Source organism: Oncorhynchus gorbuscha, linkage group LG16 (assembly GCF_021184085.1).
Source record: "Oncorhynchus gorbuscha isolate QuinsamMale2020 ecotype Even-year linkage group LG16, OgorEven_v1.0, whole genome shotgun sequence".
Taxonomy (NCBI): Eukaryota; Metazoa; Chordata; class Actinopteri; order Salmoniformes; family Salmonidae; genus Oncorhynchus; species Oncorhynchus gorbuscha.
In genome coordinates, this window is record NC_060188.1 from 69,559,531 (window position 1) to 69,581,645 (window position 22,115).

Sequence of the window (22,115 nt, forward strand, 5' to 3'; positions counted from 1 at the left end):
ATAAGCACTAAGAACCATCTGTAGTTACTGTGGTTAGACTAGAGCGTCCTCTAGTGGAACAGGGGACTGAGACTGGAGACATCCCTCCTGCCTCACTGTGTAGGTTTATTGGCGGAATCTGTTAGAGCTGGTGTGTGATTGGTGACCGTGGCAGTATGGGTAATTTCGTTTTTTCTACTGGCCAAAATGGTCTGGATGCACATTGTAAGCTGTCGAGGGGAATCAGGGAAAGATGTAAGGTTAAGCAGTTACAAGTTAAAGACATATCAAAACCAGAAAGAAAAAATAAAATGTTGAGAATTGCGGCTTACTGATTGTTGTTTTGCGAGGAGGTCGTGATGTAAGGCCAGTCGTCACTCCCGCTCCTTGTCATTGCTCGTTTTCCAGGTCTGGGCCAGGGCTCTCACCTGTTTCTCATCTAGACTTGGGTTATCTTGCCACTGTAAAAACACAAGTCGTTGAAATTCGCATTAGATTTTTTTCCACTCAATACTTCGAGGCATCAGTGTAATATTAAATACTAATATAATATGAATGTAATATAATATGAGGGACTAACCAAGCGCAACACATAGTCATCCAGGGAGAGGTTCAGTAAGGAATGCAGGGACTTGATGGCCTCGTTGACCTTCTCACAGCTAGAATAAATCATGTTCTGTTTTTCAGGAGAGAGACGCATTCAAATGTTAATGTGAGACGCATCTATCCACTGACAGATAATCCCAAACAGAAACTTTAGAGATAAGCAACTGATTATCACACAAGTGTGGTGGTGAGACAGGCCTGATACCTTCAGCTGCCCATTAGTTTTCTTGTACAGGGATGAGAGACTGAGTTGTGGAGGTGGAGGGGCTGGGAACGTTGGTGTTGCTGTGTTCTGCCTTGTTCAAGAAGAAAGCACACCTCATAGCGGAGAGATAAACATACAGCTGTTTTTACACATCATACATATATCATTCACACTTGACTTATTTTTGAGGAACAAGAGTTCAAGTAAGGAAGTCGCAATGACTCAAAACCACAATTACTCTATGTTTACAGGCAAGAGCAGAAGAGAGAGAGAGGGGGGTGGGGGGCGAGCTCCCTTCAATACAGGACCTCCATCAGGCGGTGACAGAAAAATTGCTATAACGTCCAGCAAACGGTACCAGAGCATCGGCTCATTACAGGTTTACTCTAAAATGAATCAAATAGTTTCCCCCCTCATCAATTTACACAAAATACCCCATGACAAAGCCAAAACAGTTTTTTAGAAATTCTTGCCCAAAAAAAACCTACAAAAAACAATGTAATATCACATTTACATAAGTATTCAGACCCTTTACTCAGTACTTTGTTGAAGCACCTTTGGCAGCGATTACAGCCTCAAGTCTTATTGGGTATTGCGCTACAAGCTTGGCACACCTGTATTCGGGGAGTTTCTCCCATTCTTCTCTGCAGATCCTCTTAAGCTCTGACACAGTGGGGCAAAAAAGTATTTAGTCAGCCACCAATTGTGCAAGTTCTCCCACATAAAAATATGAGCGAGGCCTGTACTTTTCATCATAGGTACACTTCAACTATGACAGACAAAATGGGAAAAACAAATCCAGAAAATCACATTGTAGGATTTTTTATTAATTTATTTGCAAATTACGGTGGAAAATAAGTATTTGGTCACCAACAAACAAGCAAGATTTCTGGTTCTCACAGACCTGTAACTTCTTCTGTAAGAGGCTCCTCTGTCCTCCACTCATTACCTGTATTAATGGCACCTGTTTGAACTTGTTATCAGTATAAAAGACACCTGTCCACAACCTCAAACAGTCACACTCCAAACTCCACTATGGCCAAGACCAAAGAGCTGTCAAAGTGACACCAGAAACAAAATTGTAGACCTGCACCAGGCTGGGAAGACAATCTGCAATAGGCAAGCAGCTTGGTTTGAAGAAATCAACTGTGGGAGCAATTATTAGGAAATGGAAGACATACAAGACCACTGATAATCTCCCTCGATCTGGGGCTCCATGCAAGATCTCACCCCGTGGGGTCAAAATGATCACAAGAACGGTGAGCAAAAATCCCAGAACCACTACGGGGGGACCTAGTGAATGACCTGCAGAGAGCTGGGACCAAAGTAACAAAGCCTACCATCAGTAACACACTACGCCGCCAGGGACTCAAATCCTGCAGTGCCTCAAATCCTGCAGTGCCAGACATGTCCCCCTGCTTAAGCCAGTACATGTCCAGGCACGTCTGAAGTTTGCTAGAGAGCATTTGGATGATCCAGAAGAAGATTGGGAGAATGTCATATGGTCAAATGAAACCAAAATATAACTTTTTGGTAAAAAAATCAACTCGTCGTGTTTGGAGGACAAAGAATGCTGAGTTGCATCCAAAGAACACCATACCTACTGTGAAGCATGGGGGTGGAAACATCATGCTTTGGGGCTGTTTTTCTGCAAATTTCACCTTTATTTAACCAGATAGGCTAGTTGAGAAAACATTTTTATTTGCAACTGCGACCTGGCCAAGATAAAGCATAGCAGTGTGAACAGACAACACAGAGTTACACATGGAGTAAACAATTAACAAGTCAATAACACAGTAGAAAAAAAGGGGAGTCTATATACAATGTGTGCAAAAGGCATGAGGAGGTAGGCGAATAATTATAATTTTGCAGATTAACACTGGAGTGATAAATGATCAGATGGTCAAAAGAGCAGAAAAGTAAATAAATATAAACAGTATGGGGATGAGGTAGGTGAAAATGGGTGGGCTATTTACCAATAGACTATGTACAGCTGCAGCGATCGGTTAGCTGCTCAGATAGCCGATGTTTGAAGTTGGTGAGGGAGATAAAAGTCTCCAACTTCAGCGATTTTTGCAATTTGTTCCAGTCACATGCAGCAGAGTACTGGAACGAAAGGCGGGCAAATGAGGTGTTGGCTTTAGGGATGATCAGTGAGATACACCTGCTGGAGCGCGTGCTACGGATGGGTGTTGCCATCGTGACCAGTGAACTGAGATAAGGCGGAGCTTTACCTAGCATGGACTTGTAGATGACCTGGAGCCAGTGGGTCTGGCGACGAATATGTAGCGAGGGCCAGCCGATTAGAGCATACAAGTCGCAGTGGTCGGTGGTATAAGATGCTTTAGTTACAAAACGGATGGCACTGTAATAAACTGCATCCAGTTTGCTGAGTAGAGTGTTGGAAGCCATTTTGTAGATGACATCGCCGAAGTCGAGGATCGGTAGGATAGTCAGTTTTACTAGGGTAAGCTTGGCGGCGTGAGTGAAGGAGGCTTTGTTGCGGAATAGAAAGCCGACTCTTGATTTGATTTTCGATTGGAGATGTTTGATATGAGTCTGGAAAGAGAGTTTGCAGTCTAGCCAGACACCTAGGTACTTATAGATGTCCACATATTCAAGGTCGGAACCATCCAGGGTGGTGATGCTAGTCGGCAATGCGGGTGCAGGCAGCGATCGGTTGAAAAGCATGCATTTGGTTTTACTAGCGTTTAAGAGCAGTTGGAGGCCACGGAAGGAGTTTTGTATGGCATTGATGCTCGTTTGGAGGTTAGATAGCACAGTGTCCAATGACGGGCCGAAAGTATATAGAATGGTGTCGTCTGCGTAGAGGTGGATCAGGGAATCGCCCGCAGCAAGAGCAAGGGACCAGGACAACTGATCAGTGTAAAGGAAAGAATGAATGGGGCCATGTATCGTGAGATTTTGAGTGAAAACCTTCCATCAGCAAGGGCATTGAAGATGAAACGTGGCTGGGTCTTTCAGCATGACAATGATCCCAAACACACCGCCCGGGCAACGAAGGAGTGGCTTCGTAAGAAGCATTTCAAGGTCCTGGAGTGGCCTAGCCAGTCTCCAGATCTCAACCCCATAGAAAATCTTTGGAGGGAGTTGAAAGTCCGTGTTGCCCAGCAACAGCCCCAAAACATCACTGCTCTAGATGAGATCTACATGTACATTTACATTTAAGTCATTTAGCAGACGCTCTTATCCAGAGCGACTTACAAATTGGTGCATTCACCTTATGACATCCAGTGGAACAGTCACTTTACAATAGTGCATCTAAATCTTAAAGGGGGGGGGGTGAGAGGGATTACTTATCCTATCCTAGGTATTCCTTAAAGAGGTGGGGTTTCAGGTGGGGTTTCAGGTGTCTCCGGAAGGTGGTGATTGACTCCTCTGTCCTGGCGTCGTGAGGGTGTTTGTTCCACCATTGGGGGGCCAGAGCAGCGAACAGTTTTGACTGGGCTGAGCGGGAACTGTACTTCCTCAGTGGTAGGGAGGCGAGCAGGCCAGAGGTGGATGAACGCAGTGCCCTTGTTTGGGTGTAGGGCCTGATCAGAGCCTGGAGGTACTGAGGTGCCGTTCCCCTCACAGCTCCGTAGGCAAGCACCATGGTCTTGTAGCGGATGCGAGCTTCAACTGGAAGCCAGTGGAGAGAGCGGAGGAGCGGGGTGACGTGAGAGAACTTGGGAAGGTTGAACACCAGACGGGCTGCGGCGTTCTGGATGAGTTGTAGGGGTTTAATGGCACAGGCAGGGAGCCCAGCCAACAGCGAGTTGCAGTAATCCAGACGGGAGATGACAAGTGCCTGGATTAGGACCTGCGCCGCTTCCTGTGTGAGGCAGGGTCGTACTCTGCGGATGTTGTAGAGCATGAACCTACAGGAACGGGCCACCGCCTTGATGTTAGTTGAGAACGAGAGGGTGTTGTCCAGGATCACGCCAAGGTTCTTAGCGCTCTGGGAGGAGGACACAATGGAGTTGTCAACCGTGATGGCGAGATCATGGAACGGGCAGTCCTTCCCCGGGAGGAAGAGCAGCTCCGTCTTGCCGAGGTTCAGCTTGAGGTGGTGATCCGTCACCCACACTGATATGTCTGCCAGACATGCAGAGATGCGATTCGCCACCTGGTCATCAGAAGGGGGAAAGATTAATTGTGTGTCGTCTGCATAGCAATGATAGGAGAGACCATGTGAGGTTATGACAGAGCCAAGAAACTTGGTGTATAGCGAGAATAGGAGCGGGCCTAGAACAGAGCCCTGGGGGACACCAGTGGTGAGAGCGCGTGGTGAGGAGACAGATTCTCGCCACGCCACCTGGTAGGAGCGACCTGTCAGGTAGGACACAATCCAAGCGTGGGCCGCGCCGGAGATGCCCAACTCGGAGAGGGTGGAGAGGAGGATCTGATGGTTCACAGTATCGAAGGCAGCCGATAGGTCTAGAAGGATGAGAGCAGAGGAGAGAGAGTTAGCTTTAGCGGTGCGGAGCGCCTCCGTGATACAGAGAAGAGCAGTCTCAGTTGAATGACTAGTCTTGAAACCTGACTGATTTGGATCAAGAAGGTCATTCAGAGAGAGATAGCGGGAGAGCTGGCCAAGGACGGCACGTTCAAGAGTTTTGGAGAGAAAAGAAAGAAGGGATACTGGTCTGTAGTTGTTGACATCGGAGGGATCGAGTGTAGGTTTTTTCAGAAGGGGTGCAACTCTCGCTCTCTTGAAGACGGAAGGGACGTAGCCAGCGGTCAGGGATGAGTTGATGAGCGAGGTGAGGTAAGGGAGAAGGTCTCCGGAAATGGTCTGGAGAAGAGAGGAGGGGATAGGGTCAAGCGGGCAGGTTGTTGGGCGGCCGTCACAAGACGCGAGATTTCATCTGGAGAGAGAGGGGAGAAAGAGGTCAGAGCACAGGGTAGGGCAGTGTGAGCAGAACCAGCGGTGTCGTTTGACTTAGCAAACGAGGATCGGATGTCGTCGACCTTCTTTTAAAATGGTTGACGAAGTCATCTGCAGAGAGGGAGGGGGGAGGATTCAGGAGGGAGGAGAAGGTGGCAAAGAGCTTCCTAGGGTTAGAGGCAGATGCTTGGAATTTAGAGTGGTAGAAAGTGGCTTTAGCAGCAGAGACAGAGGAGGAAAATGGAGAGAGGAGGGAGTGAAAGGATGCCAGGTCCGCAGGGAGGCGAGTTTTCCTCCATTTCCGCTCGGCTGCCCGGAGCCCTGTTCTGTGAGCTCGCAATGAGTCGTCGAGCCACGGAGCGGGAGGGGAGGACCGAGCCGGCCTGGAGGATAGGGGACATAGAGAGTCAAAGGATGCAGAGAGGGAGGAGAGGAGGTTTGAGGAGGCAGAATCAGGAGATAGGTTGGAGAAGGTTTGAGCAGAGGGAAGAGATGATAGGATGGAAGAGGAGAGAGTAGCGGGGGAGAGAGAGCGAAGGTTGGGACGGTGCGATACCATCCGAGTAGGGGCAGTGTGGGAGGTGTTGGATGAGAGCGAGAGGGAAAAGGATACAAGGTAGTGGTTGGAGACTTGGAGGGGAGTTGCAATGAGGTTCGTGGAAGAACAGCATCTAGTAAAGATGAGGTCGAGCGTATTGCCTGCCTTGTGAGTAGGGGGGGAAGGTGAGAGGGTGAGGTCAAAAGAGGAGAGGAGTGGAAAGAAGGAGGCAGAGAGGAATGAGTCAAAGGTAGACGTGGGGAGGTTAAAGTCGCCCAGAACTGTGAGAGGTGAGCCGTCCTCAGGAAAGGAGCTTATCAAGGCATCAAGCTCATTGATGAACTCTCCTAGGGAACCTGGAGGGCGATAAATGATAAGGATGTTAAGCTTGAAAGGGCTGGTAACTGTGACAGCATGGAATTCAAAGGAGGCGATAGACAGATGGGTAAGGGGAGAAAGAGAGAATGACCACTTGGGAGAGATGAGGATCCCGGTGCCACCACCCCGCTGACCAGAAGCTCTCGGGGTGTGCGAGAACACGTGGGCGGACGAAGAGAGAGCAGTAGGAGTAGCAGTGTTGTCTGTGGTGATCCATGTTTCCGTCAGTGCCAAGAAGTCGAGGGACTGGAGGGAGGCATGGAGGAATGGGCCAAAATACCAGCAACAGTGTCTGAAAACCTTGTGAAGACTTACAGAAAACATTTGACCTCTGTCATTGCCAACAAAGGGTATATAACAAAGTATTGAGATCAACTTTTGTTATTGACCAAATACTTATTTTCCACCATAATTTGCAAATAAATTCATAAAAAATCCTACAATGTGATTTTCTGGATTTGTTTTTCTCATTTTGTCTGTCATAGTTGAAGTGTACCTATGATGAAAATTACAGGCCTCGCTCATATTTTTAAGTGGGAGAACTTGCACAATTGGTGGCTGACTAAAAACTTTTTTGCCCCACTGTATGCATACATACATACATACATACATACATACATACATACATACATACATACATACATACATACATACATACATACATACATACATACATACATACATACATACATACATACATACATACATACATACATACATACATACATACATACATACATACATACATACATACATACATACATACATACATACATACATACATACATACATACATACATACTACACTGACACTCATGCACATTCACATATACTACATCTGCACTACGTACTTTTCTTTATTTTACTCTTATTATTATCTCTCCTGATGGATAGTACCCTGCCTTTATGAACATATCTACCTCAAATACCTTGTACAGCTGCACAGTGATAAAGTACTAGCACTCCCTGAATATAGATGAATTCTTATGTATTTTATTCGTGTTACTATTTTTTAAACTCTTCATCATTGGGAAGAGCTCGTAAGCAAGCACTTCACGCTAGTCTACACCCATTGTATTCGACTGCTTACCACTGTCCATGAAAACGTATTTATGTGTGTTGTAAAAGTAATGTATAGTACTTCCTCTTTACCTCTGCCTCGTACTCAGCCCAGGCAGTTTTGCGGTCAGCCTCACTGAGCTCCTCCTCCTCTTTGTGGTCCAGCAGGGACTCGTGTTCATGGTAGCAGACAATCTGCCCTTTACAGCTCTGCAGCAGCTCTGCCAGCACCATGTCCTGGGAAACACAGACAAACAATGTCCCTCAACTCCCTACTCTAATAATTGAGATTATAATGGTCTTGTGTGTTTAATTTGAAGCTCTGGTCACCTTGGGCAGCAGGGGTGTGGTCCTCTTGCTCTTCTTCTCAGAGTTGGGGTCATCCAGCAGGTCTGGCTCAAACATGTAGAGCGCCGTCAGTTCAAACAGTGTGAAGTGTCTCTGTATCTGCTGCTGGTCCACCACCCGGGATACCACAGTGATTGCTTGGCCACCTGCAGGTCATAGATCTTCTCCTCCATAGTGTCCTGGAAAGAATCAGCAATTCAATATCAGTGATTACAGAATTATATGTAGGGTCCTATAAAATCCGCATTGCGAAGAACGCTGACGGAATCACGGAATCCAGACATTAAAACGGAATTCAACAATATTTAAAAATGTATTGAACTTAGTAGAAAATCAACTAAATGTATTATTCGAAAATTCATTCATTTGCCAAAGTTCACAAGACATGAACAAAATGCATCAGTGATTCATATTTTCCTGCAACTTTCTGAAAATGGCACAGGAATGTCCCTGTCCGAGTGTGTGTCTGTGTGCAGTGTGCACATATGTCTAAACTGTGTAACCGTTGTGATGATGCTAATGATAAACTTCTTCTGGTAGAGATGGAAAGGCGTGCCAAAAAAAACATCTCAATTAAATGTTAACTATAAAGGAACCTATGCCTACCTGGCAGAATGATATCATGATTATTTGCATCAATCCAGTGGCCATATGTTTTGCACACTGCAATGCATGAACTCTACAGAAACATAGCAACGGTCTCTTGCTGGTGCACACTTGCATTAGGGTTACTACACCTAAATAACCAAACTTCTTCTAGTTTTCCCAGACCATTTCCCAAAATTGGTCTCCTGAGCATTGTTGTGTACTTAGAACATCCAAACATTTTTTTTTCCTATAAAAAAAAGTAAAAAAGTGAATTTAAGATGGAAAACCTGAAAAGAAACTGAGGAAAACCGAAACCTGGCCAAACAAAACCGGAGAAAACTGAATTTGGGAAAAAATAAAAAAGATATTATAGGGCCTTATAAACTCAGCAAAAAAATAAACGTCCTTTCACTGTCAACTGTGTTTATTTTCAGCAAACTTAACATGTGTAAATATTTGTATGAACATAAGATTCAACACCTGAGACATAAACTGAACAAGGTCCACAGACATGTGACTAACAGAAATGGAATAATGTGTCCCTAAACAAAGGGGGGGTCAAAATCAAAAGTAACAGTCAGTATCTGGTGTAGCCACCAGCTGCATTAAGTACTGCAGTGCATCTCCTCCTTATGGACTGCACCAGATTTGCCAGGTCTTGCTGTAAGATGTTACCCCACTCTTCCACCAAGGCACTTGCAAGTTCCCGGACATTTCTGGGGGGAATGGCCCTAGCCCTCACCCTCTGATCCAACAGGTCCCAGATGTGGTCAATGGGATTTAGATCCGGGCTATTCGCTGGCCAAGGCAGAACACTGACATTCCTTTCTTGCAGGAAATCACGCACAGAACGAGCAGTATTGCCATGCTGGAGGGTCATGTCAGGATGAGCCTGCAGGAGGGGTACCACATGAGGGAGGAGGATGTCTTTCCTCTAACGCACAGCATTGAGTTTGCCTGCAATGACAACAAGTTCAGTCCGATGATGCTGCCCCAGACCATGACGGACCCTCCACCTCCAAATCGATCCCGCTCCAGAGTACAGGCCTCGGTGTAACGCTCATTCCTTCGAGGATAAACACGAATCAAACAATAACCCCTGGTCAGACAAAACCGCGACTCGTCAGTGAAGAGCACTTTTTGGCTGTCCTGTCTGGTCCAACGACGGTGGGTTTGTGCCCATAGGTGACGTCGTTGCCAGTGATGTCTGGTGAGAACCTGCCTTACAACAGGCCGACAAGCCCTCAGTCCAGCCTCTCTCAGCCTATTGCAGACAGTCTCAGCACTGATGGAGGAATTGTGCGTTCTTGGTGCAACTCGGGCAGTTGTTGTTGCCATCCTGTACCTGTCCCGCAGGAGTGATGTTCGGATGTACCGATCCTGTGCAGGTGTTGTTACACGTGATCTGCCACTGCGAGGATGATCAGCTGTCTGTCCTGTCTCCCTGTAGCGCTGTCTTAGGCGTCTCACAGTACAGACATTGCAATTTATTGCCCTAGCCACATCTGCAGTCCTCATGCCTATTTGCAGCATGCCTAAGGCACATTCATGCAGATGAGCAAGGACCCTGGGCATCTTGCTTTTGGTGTTTGTCAGAGTCAGTAGAAAGGCCTCTTTATAGTGTCCTAAGTTTTCATAACTGTGACCTTAATTGCCTACCGTCTGTAAGCTGTTAGTGTCTTAACGACTGTTCCACAGGTGCATGTTCATTAATTGTTTATGGTTCATTGAACAAGCATGGGAAACAGTGTTTAAACCCTTCACTAAGTAAAGTGTTATGCTTCATACTGTGTTGAGGTTTGGCACCACAGCAAAATGTGAGATGTAGAAAAGTACAGTAGTCAGACAGAAATTTACTGCTCGTTGGTGGCATCATTGAAATCTTGCACCCATTTCATCCTGGATGTGGCGCTGGCATCCAGCTGTCATCACCTACAGTTTAGAAAAGGAAACAAAGAAAATATTACACAATAATAGACTCTGAAGATGCATTTTTTGTTGTTGTAAAACTATAGCATTTGAAAAGCCAATGGGACTGGTACCTTTGTATAGGGATGATTGCCTGTTGTTTTTGGCTTTGTTGGTGAGGTCCAAGAAATCTTCAATCATGTCTAATGTGATCAAGGATTGACTGAACCTCAACCTGTGAATATACAACAAAAACTGATGAAGAAAAGGTTAATTCAACAAATCTGCTCTGTGAAACTGGCTAACTTGATCCTTCTTTTTTTAAATGCACCCCTGGTGCCTGAATCCATTTCCCAAGCACATATATGCTGAATCCCAAACCAGCCCCTCACCCCTACCAACCTGCTCGGAGGGCCCTCTGTTGTCATGTTGCTGACAAAACTTAGAGGGTGACTTCAAGAGTGGCGGGGGGATCAAATAAATGATCGTGCTGTTTAATCAGCTTGTTGATATGCCACACCTGTCAGCTGCATTGATTATCTTGGCAACAAATTAATGCACACAATTTGAGAGAAATACGTTTTTTGTGCATATGGAACATTTCTGGGATCTTTTATTTCAGCTCATGAAACATGGGAACAACACTTCACATGTTGTATTTATATTTTAGTTCAGTGGAGTATCTCTAGTATTGTTAACAAAATATACTGTTCTATGAATGACATATGCATATAACAACACTCCTACTGTTCGCTTCCTTTTACCTGCAGTGTCTTTCCTAGGCCCATGCAGTGGGCCAGTAAGCAGCCTGATCCAGGGGTTGAATTGGCCTTCTTCACAGACTCACAACAGTCCCAGATAAACTGCACACCTATCAGAAGGGGGGAAGAGATACAGCAAATTGAAGGGGCAATGCTGATAGCCACTGTATTTAACTTACTGTCTGTATTGGGTTTGTACAACTGAAATATAAACCGAGACTTACCATCCACCTGGTGAGGCTTGAGCCTGGTCACCAGGTTCCTGTGCACCTGGATGAGTGGCTCCTTTGTCCCCTCATCCTGATCCAGGACCAGCTTAGTGGTGATGGGACAGGCCACATGAGAAGCCTCATCCTCAAAAACAATCACCTGCGAGGAAACCACTATTAGACCAAAACTGATCATATAAAATGGTATAATATATCATTAATCAAATACAATCGAGTAGTAGAATGACATTTCTGATAGTGCATGGATTCTACAGTGAGTGTGCATGGAGAGGGTCAGCTGTGTGTAGTGTACCTCTCTGAAGTCCTCCCTCTGCTCTCTTTTTTGCCAGGTGTCTGCGTCTCTCCTCCTCCTCTTTCAGGGCTCTCTAGATCTCCGAGCGGAGGTGCTCATCTACGATGATCCTGCGGATCTTCTTGCGGCCCTTAGGTGTACCTTTGTTGTCCCCTTCCTCGCCGTCCTTCTCTTCATCGTCACTCTGTTTAGATAGATAGATCAGTAAGTCACCAGCAGTTAAAGAACCCTTTAACACACTTGGGGCGGCCTAGTGGTTAGAGCGTTGGACTAATAACCGGAAGGCTGCAAGTTCAAATCCCCGAGCTGACAAGGTACAAATCTGTCGTTCTAGGCCGTCATTGAAAATAAGAATTTGTTCTTAACCGACTTGCCTAGTTAAATAAAGGTAAAATTTAAAAATTAAAACTCTCTCTCCAGATGAAATCTCGCGTCTTGTGACGGCCGGCCGCCCAACAACCTGCCCGCTCGACCCTATCCCCTCCTCTCTTCTCCAGACCATTTCCGGAGACCTTCTCCCTTACCTCACCTCGCTCATCAACTTATCCCTGACCGCTGGCTACGTCCCTTCCGTCTTCAAGAGAGCGAGAGTTGCACCCCTTCTGAAAAAACCTACACTCGATCCCTCCGATGTCAACAACTACAGACCAGTATCCCTTCTTTCTTTTCTCTCCAAAACTCTTGAACGTGCCGTCCTTGGTCAGCTCTCCCGCTATCTCTCTCAGAATGACCTTCTTGATCCAAATCAGTCAGGTTTCAAGACTAGTCATTCAACTGAGACTGCTCTTCTCTGTATCACGGAGGCGCTCCGCACCGCTAAAGCTAACTCTCTCTCCTCTGCTCTCATCCTTCTAGACCTATCGGCTGCCTTCGATACTGTGAACCATCAGATCCTCCTCTCCACCCTCTCCGAGTTGGGCATCTCCGGCGCGGCCCACGCTTGGATTGCGTCCTACCTGACAGGTCGCTCCTACCAGGTGGCGTGGCGAGAATCTGTCTCCTCACCACGCGCTCTCACCACTGGTGTCCCCCAGGGCTCTGTTCTAGGCCCTCTCCTATTCTCGCTATACACCAAGTCACTTGGCTCTGTCATAACCTCACATGGTCTCTCCTATCATTGCTATGCAGACGACACACAATTAATCTTCTCCTTTCCCCCTTCTGATGACCAGGTGGCGAATCGCATCTCTGCATGTCTGGCAGACATATCAGTGTGGATGACGGATCACCACCTCAAGCTGAACTTCGGCAAGACGGAGCTGCTCTTCCTCCCGGGGAAGGACTGCCCGTTCCATGATCTCGCCATCATGGTTGACAACTCCATTGTGTCCTCCTCCCAGAGCGCTAAGAACCTTGGCGTGATCCTGGACAACAAACTGTCGTTCTCAACTAACATCAAGGCGGTGGCCCGTTCCTGTAGGTTCATGCTCTACAACATCCGCAGAGTACGACCTTGCCTCACACAGGAAGCGGCGCTGGTCCTAATCCAGGCACTTGTCATCTCCCGTCTGGATTACTGCAACTCGCTGTTGGCTGGGCTCCCTGCCTGTGCCATTAAACCCCTACAACTCATCCAGAACGCCGCAGCCCGTCTAGTGTTCAACCTTCCCAAGTTCTCTCACGTCACCCCGCTCCTCCGCTCTCTCCACTGGCTTCCAGTTGAAGCTCGCATCCGCTACAAGACCATGGTGCTTGCCTACGGAGCTGTGAGGGGAACGGCACCTCAGTACCTCCAGGCTCTGATCAGGCCCTACACCCAAATAAGGGCACTGCGTTCATCCACCTCTGGCCTGCTCGCCTCCCTACCACTGAGGAAGTACAGTTCCCGCTCAGCTCAGTCAAAACTGTTCGCTGCTCTGGCTCCCCAATGGTGGAACAAACTCCCTCACGACGCCAGGACAGCGGAGTCAATCACCACCTTCCGGAGACACCTGAAACCCCACCTCTTTAAGGAATACCTAGGATAGGATAAAGTAATCCTTCTCACCCCCTCCCCCCTTAAAATATTTAGATGCACTATTGTAAAGTGGTTGTTCCACTGGATGTCATAAGGTGAATGCACCAATTTGTAAGTCGCTCTGGATAAGAGCGTCTGCTAAATGACTTAAATGTAAATGTAAATGTAAAAAAAGAACATACATTTTAACAATGATACATTTAGCACCTGATAGTACACAAACAATAAAACAAGAATAGCAAAATTATCATCATACATCTCAGAAATCCAATAGTTACAAATCAATGAAGTTAGTAGGAAGGATACAAAAGGGTGACTGACAATGCAAATGTAAAATGAGATGGTGATATCGCCTAGAGGAAGAAATTCAAGCCAAAGAACAAGCGCCGAATGACCTCCAAGGTCAACTTCAAGATGTCTTCGAGGAACCTCAAGGCCTTCGATGCTCTGTCTGACCAAAGAACCCTTACATACAAAATGCTTGCATTGCAAAGAGAAGCGGCACATTAAAAGGAAAAAATACTTATATCCATATATGACCAATGGAAGATCCAAGCCCGCAAAACAAGAGAGCAGCTAAAGTCAGACGTAACAGAGAGCCAGCTGGCATTTCTGATCGACACATTGAAGAAAGGAACGGATGATGACATGAGCAGCTATCTTGAAATTCAAGATCACATCACACAGTCAACTGAGTTAAGGCGTCGTGTCGACACAGGTGAGGCAGTTACAGCAGATATCATCAGAATTGCCTATGAAAAGATATCGGGCATTGATGAAGAGTTTGATGCCGAACAGGAAAAACACTGTCTCAGTGAGTTACTTGACCGCAACTACACTCGCTCCATTTACAGATCTACAGTCTCACAAGTCAGTCACAAGTGCAGTGCTCAATCCAGCCATCCTTCCATGGCCTCATGTATGGCAGCCAAATGTGCAGATGCAGCAGCAGAGCTGGCAGTAAAGGAAGCTGAGTATGAAGTGTTGCTGGAGAAAAAGAAACAAAAGGAAATTATACAACACTCAGAAGAGCAGTAAAGGAAGGATGTGAGTTGGAACAACTACAGGCAAAGAGAGATGTAAAGGCAGCTCGGGCCAGGTTGTAGGCCTAGAACCAGTAGGTAGTATGGAAAACTAGCTTCTAAACTGTCAACAACATTACTCCAACTACCATTCAACAACTCTCCAATGCCCCAGCATCATCACCTCATGTGGATGTGACTTCTCTGGCTCAAGCCTTCCAAGATAGCAAAGCCCTTAATTGTCTTCCAATGCCAGAGAATGCCAGAGAATGCCAGAATGCCAGAGCCATTTGTATTCAATGGTGATTCAATGCAGCAAACTCTCTCCAGAAGTTCAGTGAGGATCTCTGAATGATCCAATGTTGACCTAAATGACTAATGATGATAAATACAATCCACCTGTGTGTAATCAAGTCTCTGTATAAATGCACCTGCACTGTGATAGTCTCAGAGGTCCGTTAAAAGCGCAGAGAGCATCATGAAGAACAAGGAACACACCAGGCAGGTCCGAGATACTGTTGTGAAGAAGTTTAAAGCCGGATTTGGATACAAAAAGATTTCCCAAGCTTTAAACATCCCAAGGAGTACTGTGCAAGTGATAATATTGAAATGGAAGGAGTATCAGACCACTGCAAATCTACCAAGACCTGGCCGTCCCTCTAAACTTTCAGCTCATACAAGGAGAAGACTGATCAGAGATGCAGCCAAGAGGCCCATGATCACTCTGGATGAACTGCAGAGATCTACAGCTGAGGTGGGAGACTCTGTCCATAGGACAACAATCAGTCGTATATTGCACAAATCTGGCCTTTATGGAAGAGTGGCAAGAAAGCCATTTCTTAAAGATATCCATAAAAAGTGTTGTTTAAAGTTTGCCACAAGCCACCTGGGAGACACACCAAACATGTGGAAGAAGGTGCTCTGGTCAGAAGAAACCAAAATTGAACTTTTTGGCAACAATGCAAAACGTTATGTTTGGCGTAAAAGCAACACCCTGAACACACCATCCCCACTGTCAAACATGGTGGTGGCAGCATCATGGTTTGGGCCTGCTTTTCTTCAGCAGGGACAGGGAAGATGGTTAAAATTGATGGGAAGATGGATGGAGCCAAATACAGGACCATTCTGGAAGAAAACCTGATGGAGTCTGCAAAAGACCTGAGACTGGGACAGAGATTTTTCTTCCAACAAGACAATGATCCAAAACATAAAGCAAAATCTACAATGGAATGGTTCAAAAATAAACATATCCAGGTGTTAGAATGGCCAAGTCAAAGTCCAGACCTGAATCCAATCGAGAATCTGTGGAAAGAACTGAAAACTGCTGTTCACAAATGATCTCCATCCAACCTCACTTGAGCTTGAGCTGTTTTGCAAGGAGGAATGGGGAAAAATTGGAGTCTCTCGATGTGCAAAACTGATAGAGACATACCTCAAGCGACTTACAGCTGTAATCGCAGCAAAAGGTGGCGCTAAAAAGTATTAACTTAAGGGGGCTGAATAATTTTGCACGCCCAATTCCGGTTATTCATTTTTCAGTTTTGGATTTGTTAAAAAAGTTTGAAATATCCAATAAATGTCGTTCCACTTCATGATTGTGTCGCACTTGTTGTTGATTCTTCACAAAAAAATACAGTTTTATATCTTTATGTTTGAAGCCTGAAATGTGTGAAAAGGTCGCAAAGTTCAAGGGAGCCGAATACTTTCGCAAAGGCACTGTATGTTAAAGGTCTTCAGATATTAAATGACTGTAAAGAGAATCAGAAGCTAGTTCAAAAACTGCCTGACTGGGCAGCTTCTTATTGGAACAGACAAGTTACACAAACCTTGAACAATAGTCAAGAATTCCCCAGCTTCCAGAAATTTGCTACTTTGATGACGTTGGAAGCAGAGATTGCTTTCAATCAGATAACTTCTTTCTATGCTCTCTGTTCATCCGAATGTACCACTGAGAAACTAAATGTCATAGAGACCAAGAGGAGCATGGCGAGTGTTCTCAAACATTCACAGATAGAGAGAATCAAAAGTCAGCCAAAGGCAGAAATATGTGAAAGAAAATAAGCTTTGCTCTGGGTGCTTGAAATCTGGTCACAGTGCAAAGGACTGTCGTCATCACCACACCTTTGACACCGGCAAAGGAAAGCATCCCACGTGTCTCCACGATGACAGTTAGCCTTTTTCCGTTTCACCTACACATCTGCCAATTTCTTACCAAAATAATATGGATGAGGCAGCAACTGCATTGTCACTCAACATATCTGGAGAAGGACAATCTACTAACACTTTCATGATCATAACAGTGTGGGTGTCAAAGGAACATGTCAGGTGCTGAAAAACTTGCTTACGCCCTGCTTGACATCAAGAGTGAGACTAAATTAATTGACTAGGAAGTGAGCAATTCTTTACAAGCAGATATGTATCCAGTGAAACTGAAATAAACTACTATGATAGGACGTGGCAGTTGTGAAAAGCAAAAGAGTCTCAGGACTTCGTGTGAGAGGTTACAGCTTAACCATCCAAATCGAGCTTCGTCCTACCTACACCAAGGATTGCATACCTGTAAACCGCACCCACATTCCGACCAGTGAAACGGTCAAGCACTGGAATCACTCCATGGTAGTAGATGAAATCCCAACACTGAAGGATTGTCAGGTTGGCCTTCTGTCATGACGTGCCCTGGGGGGGGGGGGTCATAGCCCTCCCCTCTCTCTCTCCACAGTATTATGACTCATGAATACCTGGTAGAAACTGCCATGCAGTATTGAGAGAGTCTACCAGAACAAAGTACATATTTTGTTCAAAACTCCTAATCCCCAAAATGGGAGAACTAAACAATATTTCTATTTTTGAGAAAGTGGGAATGGTTCATGGACACTTAAGGGACGTGTGTGTCTTTGGCTATGCCGGATTAAGTGATATGACATGCTATTCTATAAAATCCTTTCTCTGTAATTAATATTACCTGATTGAGCTAATCATGTAAATGTAATTAACTAGAAAGTCGGGGCACCACAAAATAATATTTATAGATATTATTAATATAATAATATAATAATAATATAATAATAATAATAATAATATAATATTTGACATCAATAGCAGTCCATATTAATCGTCACCTTATTTCAGTCTCATCTGAAAGTTGCAAATTCTTGGTTATCTTCACAAACCCTGGCTAACAAGTTGAATCAGGGTTTGAGTGAAAGAGCGGGAAGACTGAAGAACAAAGGGAGAAGTGATGTCTCTATCGGGCCGCGAGCAGCTACTCTATCGTAAATACAGAATCCTATACATTCTAAATTACCGCCCATTTGGAAAAGGAAAATGCAATAAATATTTACTCTGAGCTGCACTTCGGTAGGTTGGTCATAGATGCTGGTCGTGTTGGCCAACAGATCTTCCTGTCCTCGGAATAATGTCTCTGGTGGTAAATTGGATATGTTGTAGTAACATTGTTGTGTGGTAGACGGGATACTCTGTCTGTCTGTCCTAACTTGCCCACGTTTTCAGCTGCTGTTGCTAAATCAACGGCTAGGAGGTATCACTTCTGTAGCGAATAACAGTTCAACGTTCATACCATTCGCAACCAAAGCTAACGCTGAGGTTGGCTTCGTTCTGTAGTTATTATCTGAACCCTTCTGACATCGGATCGTCATCCTAATGTACCCGGAACAGGAAGATATATTGTCGTCAAGGCTTTATATAGGAAGGGAGAGGAGGGCGTGTTTCATAGTTTATAACCAATGTCTCTTCACGTGGGCGGGCCACTGAGTCGGGTCTAATTCACTCATGAAAACCCAAATCTCACATTTAAAAAAATCACATTTCATCCCCTCACAAATAATTTCATATTCAAACATTTAAATTGCACAACAATTCCATGTTTATCTGATAACTATAATGTGTAGACGTTCCACTGTACCATTTATGTCATCCTATCATTGATGAGAATGTCTCAGATGACAACCAAACTGACATCATATTCATTAAGTACCAACGCATATGTTCAACTGGTTGGTTTACCAAAATATGGTTCATTTCCCCCCACCTTCTGATGTTCCCAGAATCTCTATGTTAACCAAGGGATTTTCAATAGTCACTTCAGTAGGGTAGAGAGAGGAAAAATGCGGGGAGAAGTATTTATGACTGTCATAAACCTACCCCCAGGCCAGCGTCATGACAGACGGTTATGACGAGTGTGTTTCATTTTGTGATCTCATGAAGGACAGGAAACACACATAACTGTATCTCTTAAAGTGTACATGTCCCAGCTGTCAGGTTTACATCTAAATATTGTGAAACGTATGTGATTAAACATGAAACTATTTGTGAAAAGATGTAATGTCATGTTAATCTTCTAAATGAGAGTATGGATTTTCGTATAAAGATTAACTAGTCAGTGGCTACAATTCTATAGGCAACCGGAGACAATACAGCTGTAGTTTGGATACACGGCCGGAAATGGTTCAACTCTGAGACTATCGATCACTACAGAATAAAAGCAAATCTTAGACAAATAATTACTAGTCTGCATCTAGAAATTACATAAGTCTAGAACGAGAATACCGACAACCGCCGAAGCGTCCATCTATGAGAACATTTCCAAATGGTACTCTGAAGTATCCATGTGTTCACGTGCAAAGGATTAGCATTCCAATTAATACAATTATAGACTGTGTGTAGTAAATCCCTTTCCTTTCCCGCATTTTCTCAGTCCCCACCCCTTTCCTTTGTCTACCAAGCCGTCATATCGGCTTAGCCCACTCTGGACTTTTCTATCAGTTAGTAACCAATATCTACTGTTTGTTTTTAATGTATTTCTGTGATTATTTAGTTAGTTAGTAAATCAATTATTAAGACAATTTGTATATTGCGGACTCATTATGGAATCTAGGGTTCGTGCAGATAACCAAGAATTTTACGACGTTTGGAATGAGACTAATGTGGTAACAATTAATATTTAATTAATAGAAGACTAATTGATCAGATATTAAAATATCTGAAGTTCTATTCGGAAAATGCATTCTGGAGTGCGATTTCAAGGATGCCAGTGAAGATAGCAAGACAGTGTCTCAGGATGACATCCTCTTCCTGAACAAGCTGAATGATGGTATAAGGAAAAATAGTCATGGCCCCTATGAAATGCCCTTGCCTTTTAAGGAGAGACCCAATCTACCCAACAACAAACAACTCGTCATTGTACGGCTCAGACATCTGTTAAAGGATGAAAGATATAAAGGAAAGTTATGTCAAATTCATGGATGAGGTCATTGAAAAGGGTGACGCTGAGAAGTTGAAGATGATGGAAATGAAGGCGAGAAATTGTATATTGCTCATCATGGCGTTTACCGTCCTAAGAAGTCAGATAAGCTATGCATAGTATTTGATTGCTCTGCCAAGTACAAGGGAACCAGTTTAAATGTCCATCTGCTTCCAGGGCCTGATTTGATGAACGAGCTGAACAGTGTTCTCATGCGTTTTCGGCAGCACCCTATTGCATTGATGTGTGACATTGAGTAGATGTTTCACCAATTCCATGTGCCCGACACTGACCGAAACGATCTGTGCTTCCTTTGGTGGAAAAAGGGAGTCATTACTGTACAGCCTCAAGAGTTTCGCATGAAGGTGCATCTGTTTGGCACTGTACCATCTCCTGGATGTGCAAACTATGAACTGAAGCATCTAGCTAAGGAGAACAGAGACCTATACCCTCACAATTCATCATGAGCGACTTTTACGTCGATGATGGGGTTACAAGCATAGACTGTTCGGGAATATGCTATTCAGTTTGCACAGGAGGCTCGAGAACTTTGTGCCATCGGTGGTCTTCGACTGCACAAGTTTGTATCCAGTGACAGAGCTGTCCTAGAAAGCATACCGCCATGTGAACATGCATCCAACATTAAGGACCTTAACCTTGCATGTGATGACTTGCCATCAGAAAGAGCACTAGGGATTCAGTGGCGCATTGAGTCTGACTGCTTCAAGGTCAATGTCAATCTCAACCTGCAACACATATATGTACAGTGCCTTGCGAAAGTATTCGGCCCCCTTGACCTTTGCGGCCACATTTCAGGCTTCAAACATAAAGATATAAAACTGTATTTTTTTGTGAAGAATCAACAACAAGTGGGACACAATCATGAAGTGGAACGACATTTATTTGATATTTCAAACTTTTTTAACAAATCAAAAACTGAAAAATTGGGCGTGCAAAATTATCCAATAAATGTCTTTCCACTTCATGATTGTGGACCAACTTTTCCTTCCTTGAGGTCAGTTGATTGTGGAGGCCAGGTCATCTAATGCAGCACTCCATCACTCTCCTTCTTGGTAAAACAGCCCTTACACAGCTTGGAGTTGTGTTTTGGGTCATTGTCCTGTTGAAAAACAAATGATAGTCCAATTAAGCCCAAACCAGATGGGATGGAGTATCTCTGCAGAATGCTGTGGTAGCCATGCTGGTTAAGTGTGTCTTGAATTCTAAATAAATCACTGACAGTGTCACCAGCAAAGCAACCCCCACACAATCACACTTCCTCCTCCATGCTTCACAGTGGGAACAACACATGGGAAGATCAACCGTTCACCTACTCAGCGTCTCACAAAGACACAGCAGTTGGAACCAAAAATCTCAAATTTGGACTCATCAAACCAAAAGGACAGATTTCCACTGGGGAGGCAGCCTAGTGGTTAGAGCATTGGACTAGTAACCGAAAGGTTGCAAGTTCAAATCCCGAGCTGACAAGGTACAAATCTGTCGTTCTGCCCCTGAACAGGCAATTAAGACACTGTTCCTAGGCCGTCATTGAAAATAAGAATTTGCTCTTAACTGACTTGCCTAGTTAAATAAAGGTAAAATTAAAAAATAAATGTCCATTGCTCATGTTTCTTGGCCCAAGCAAGTCTCTTCTTATTATTGGTGTCCTTTAGTAGCGGTTTCTTTGCAGCAATTTGACCATAAAGGCCTGATTCATGCAGTCTCCTCTGAACAGTTGATGTTGAGATGTGTCTGTTACAGTTAGCACCTCTAAGCTGACGACACCATTCTGTATACCTCTGGCCATCTTTGGACACTGTATTAACTAACCTCCAGACAAGCTTCAATGCCATACAACTCTCCTTCGGTGGCCTCCAACTGCTTTTAAATGCAAGTAAAACTAAATACATGCTCTTCAACCGATCGCTGCCCGCACCTGCCTGCCCGTCCAGCATCACTACTCTGGACGGTTCTGACTTAGAATATGTGGACAACTACAAATACCTAGGTGTCTGGTTAGACTGTAAACTCTCCTTCCAGACTCACATTAAGCATCTACAATTCAAAATTAAATCTAGAATCGGCGTCTTATT

At 44.6% G+C, this 22,115-nt stretch overlaps 1 protein-coding gene across 1 annotated transcript in view; it reads right to left on the bottom strand.

The window, feature by feature from the left end:
* Nucleotides 1-230: 230 nt before the first annotated feature.
* The window catches only part of LOC123999806 (transcriptional regulator ATRX-like), a 43,304-nt gene continuing 21,419 nt past the window's right edge, over nucleotides 231-22,115 (bottom strand). Inside the window, 10 exon segments of the mRNA XM_046305829.1 lie at nucleotides 231-440; nucleotides 560-655; nucleotides 791-877; nucleotides 7,750-7,893; nucleotides 7,987-8,124; nucleotides 8,127-8,183; nucleotides 10,721-10,735; nucleotides 11,265-11,371; nucleotides 11,486-11,630; nucleotides 11,887-11,967. Of these exon segments, the coding sequence (XP_046161785.1) occupies nucleotides 354-440; nucleotides 560-655; nucleotides 791-877; nucleotides 7,750-7,893; nucleotides 7,987-8,124; nucleotides 8,127-8,183; nucleotides 10,721-10,735; nucleotides 11,265-11,371; nucleotides 11,486-11,630; nucleotides 11,887-11,967 (957 nt within the window). The 3' untranslated portion in view covers nucleotides 231-353.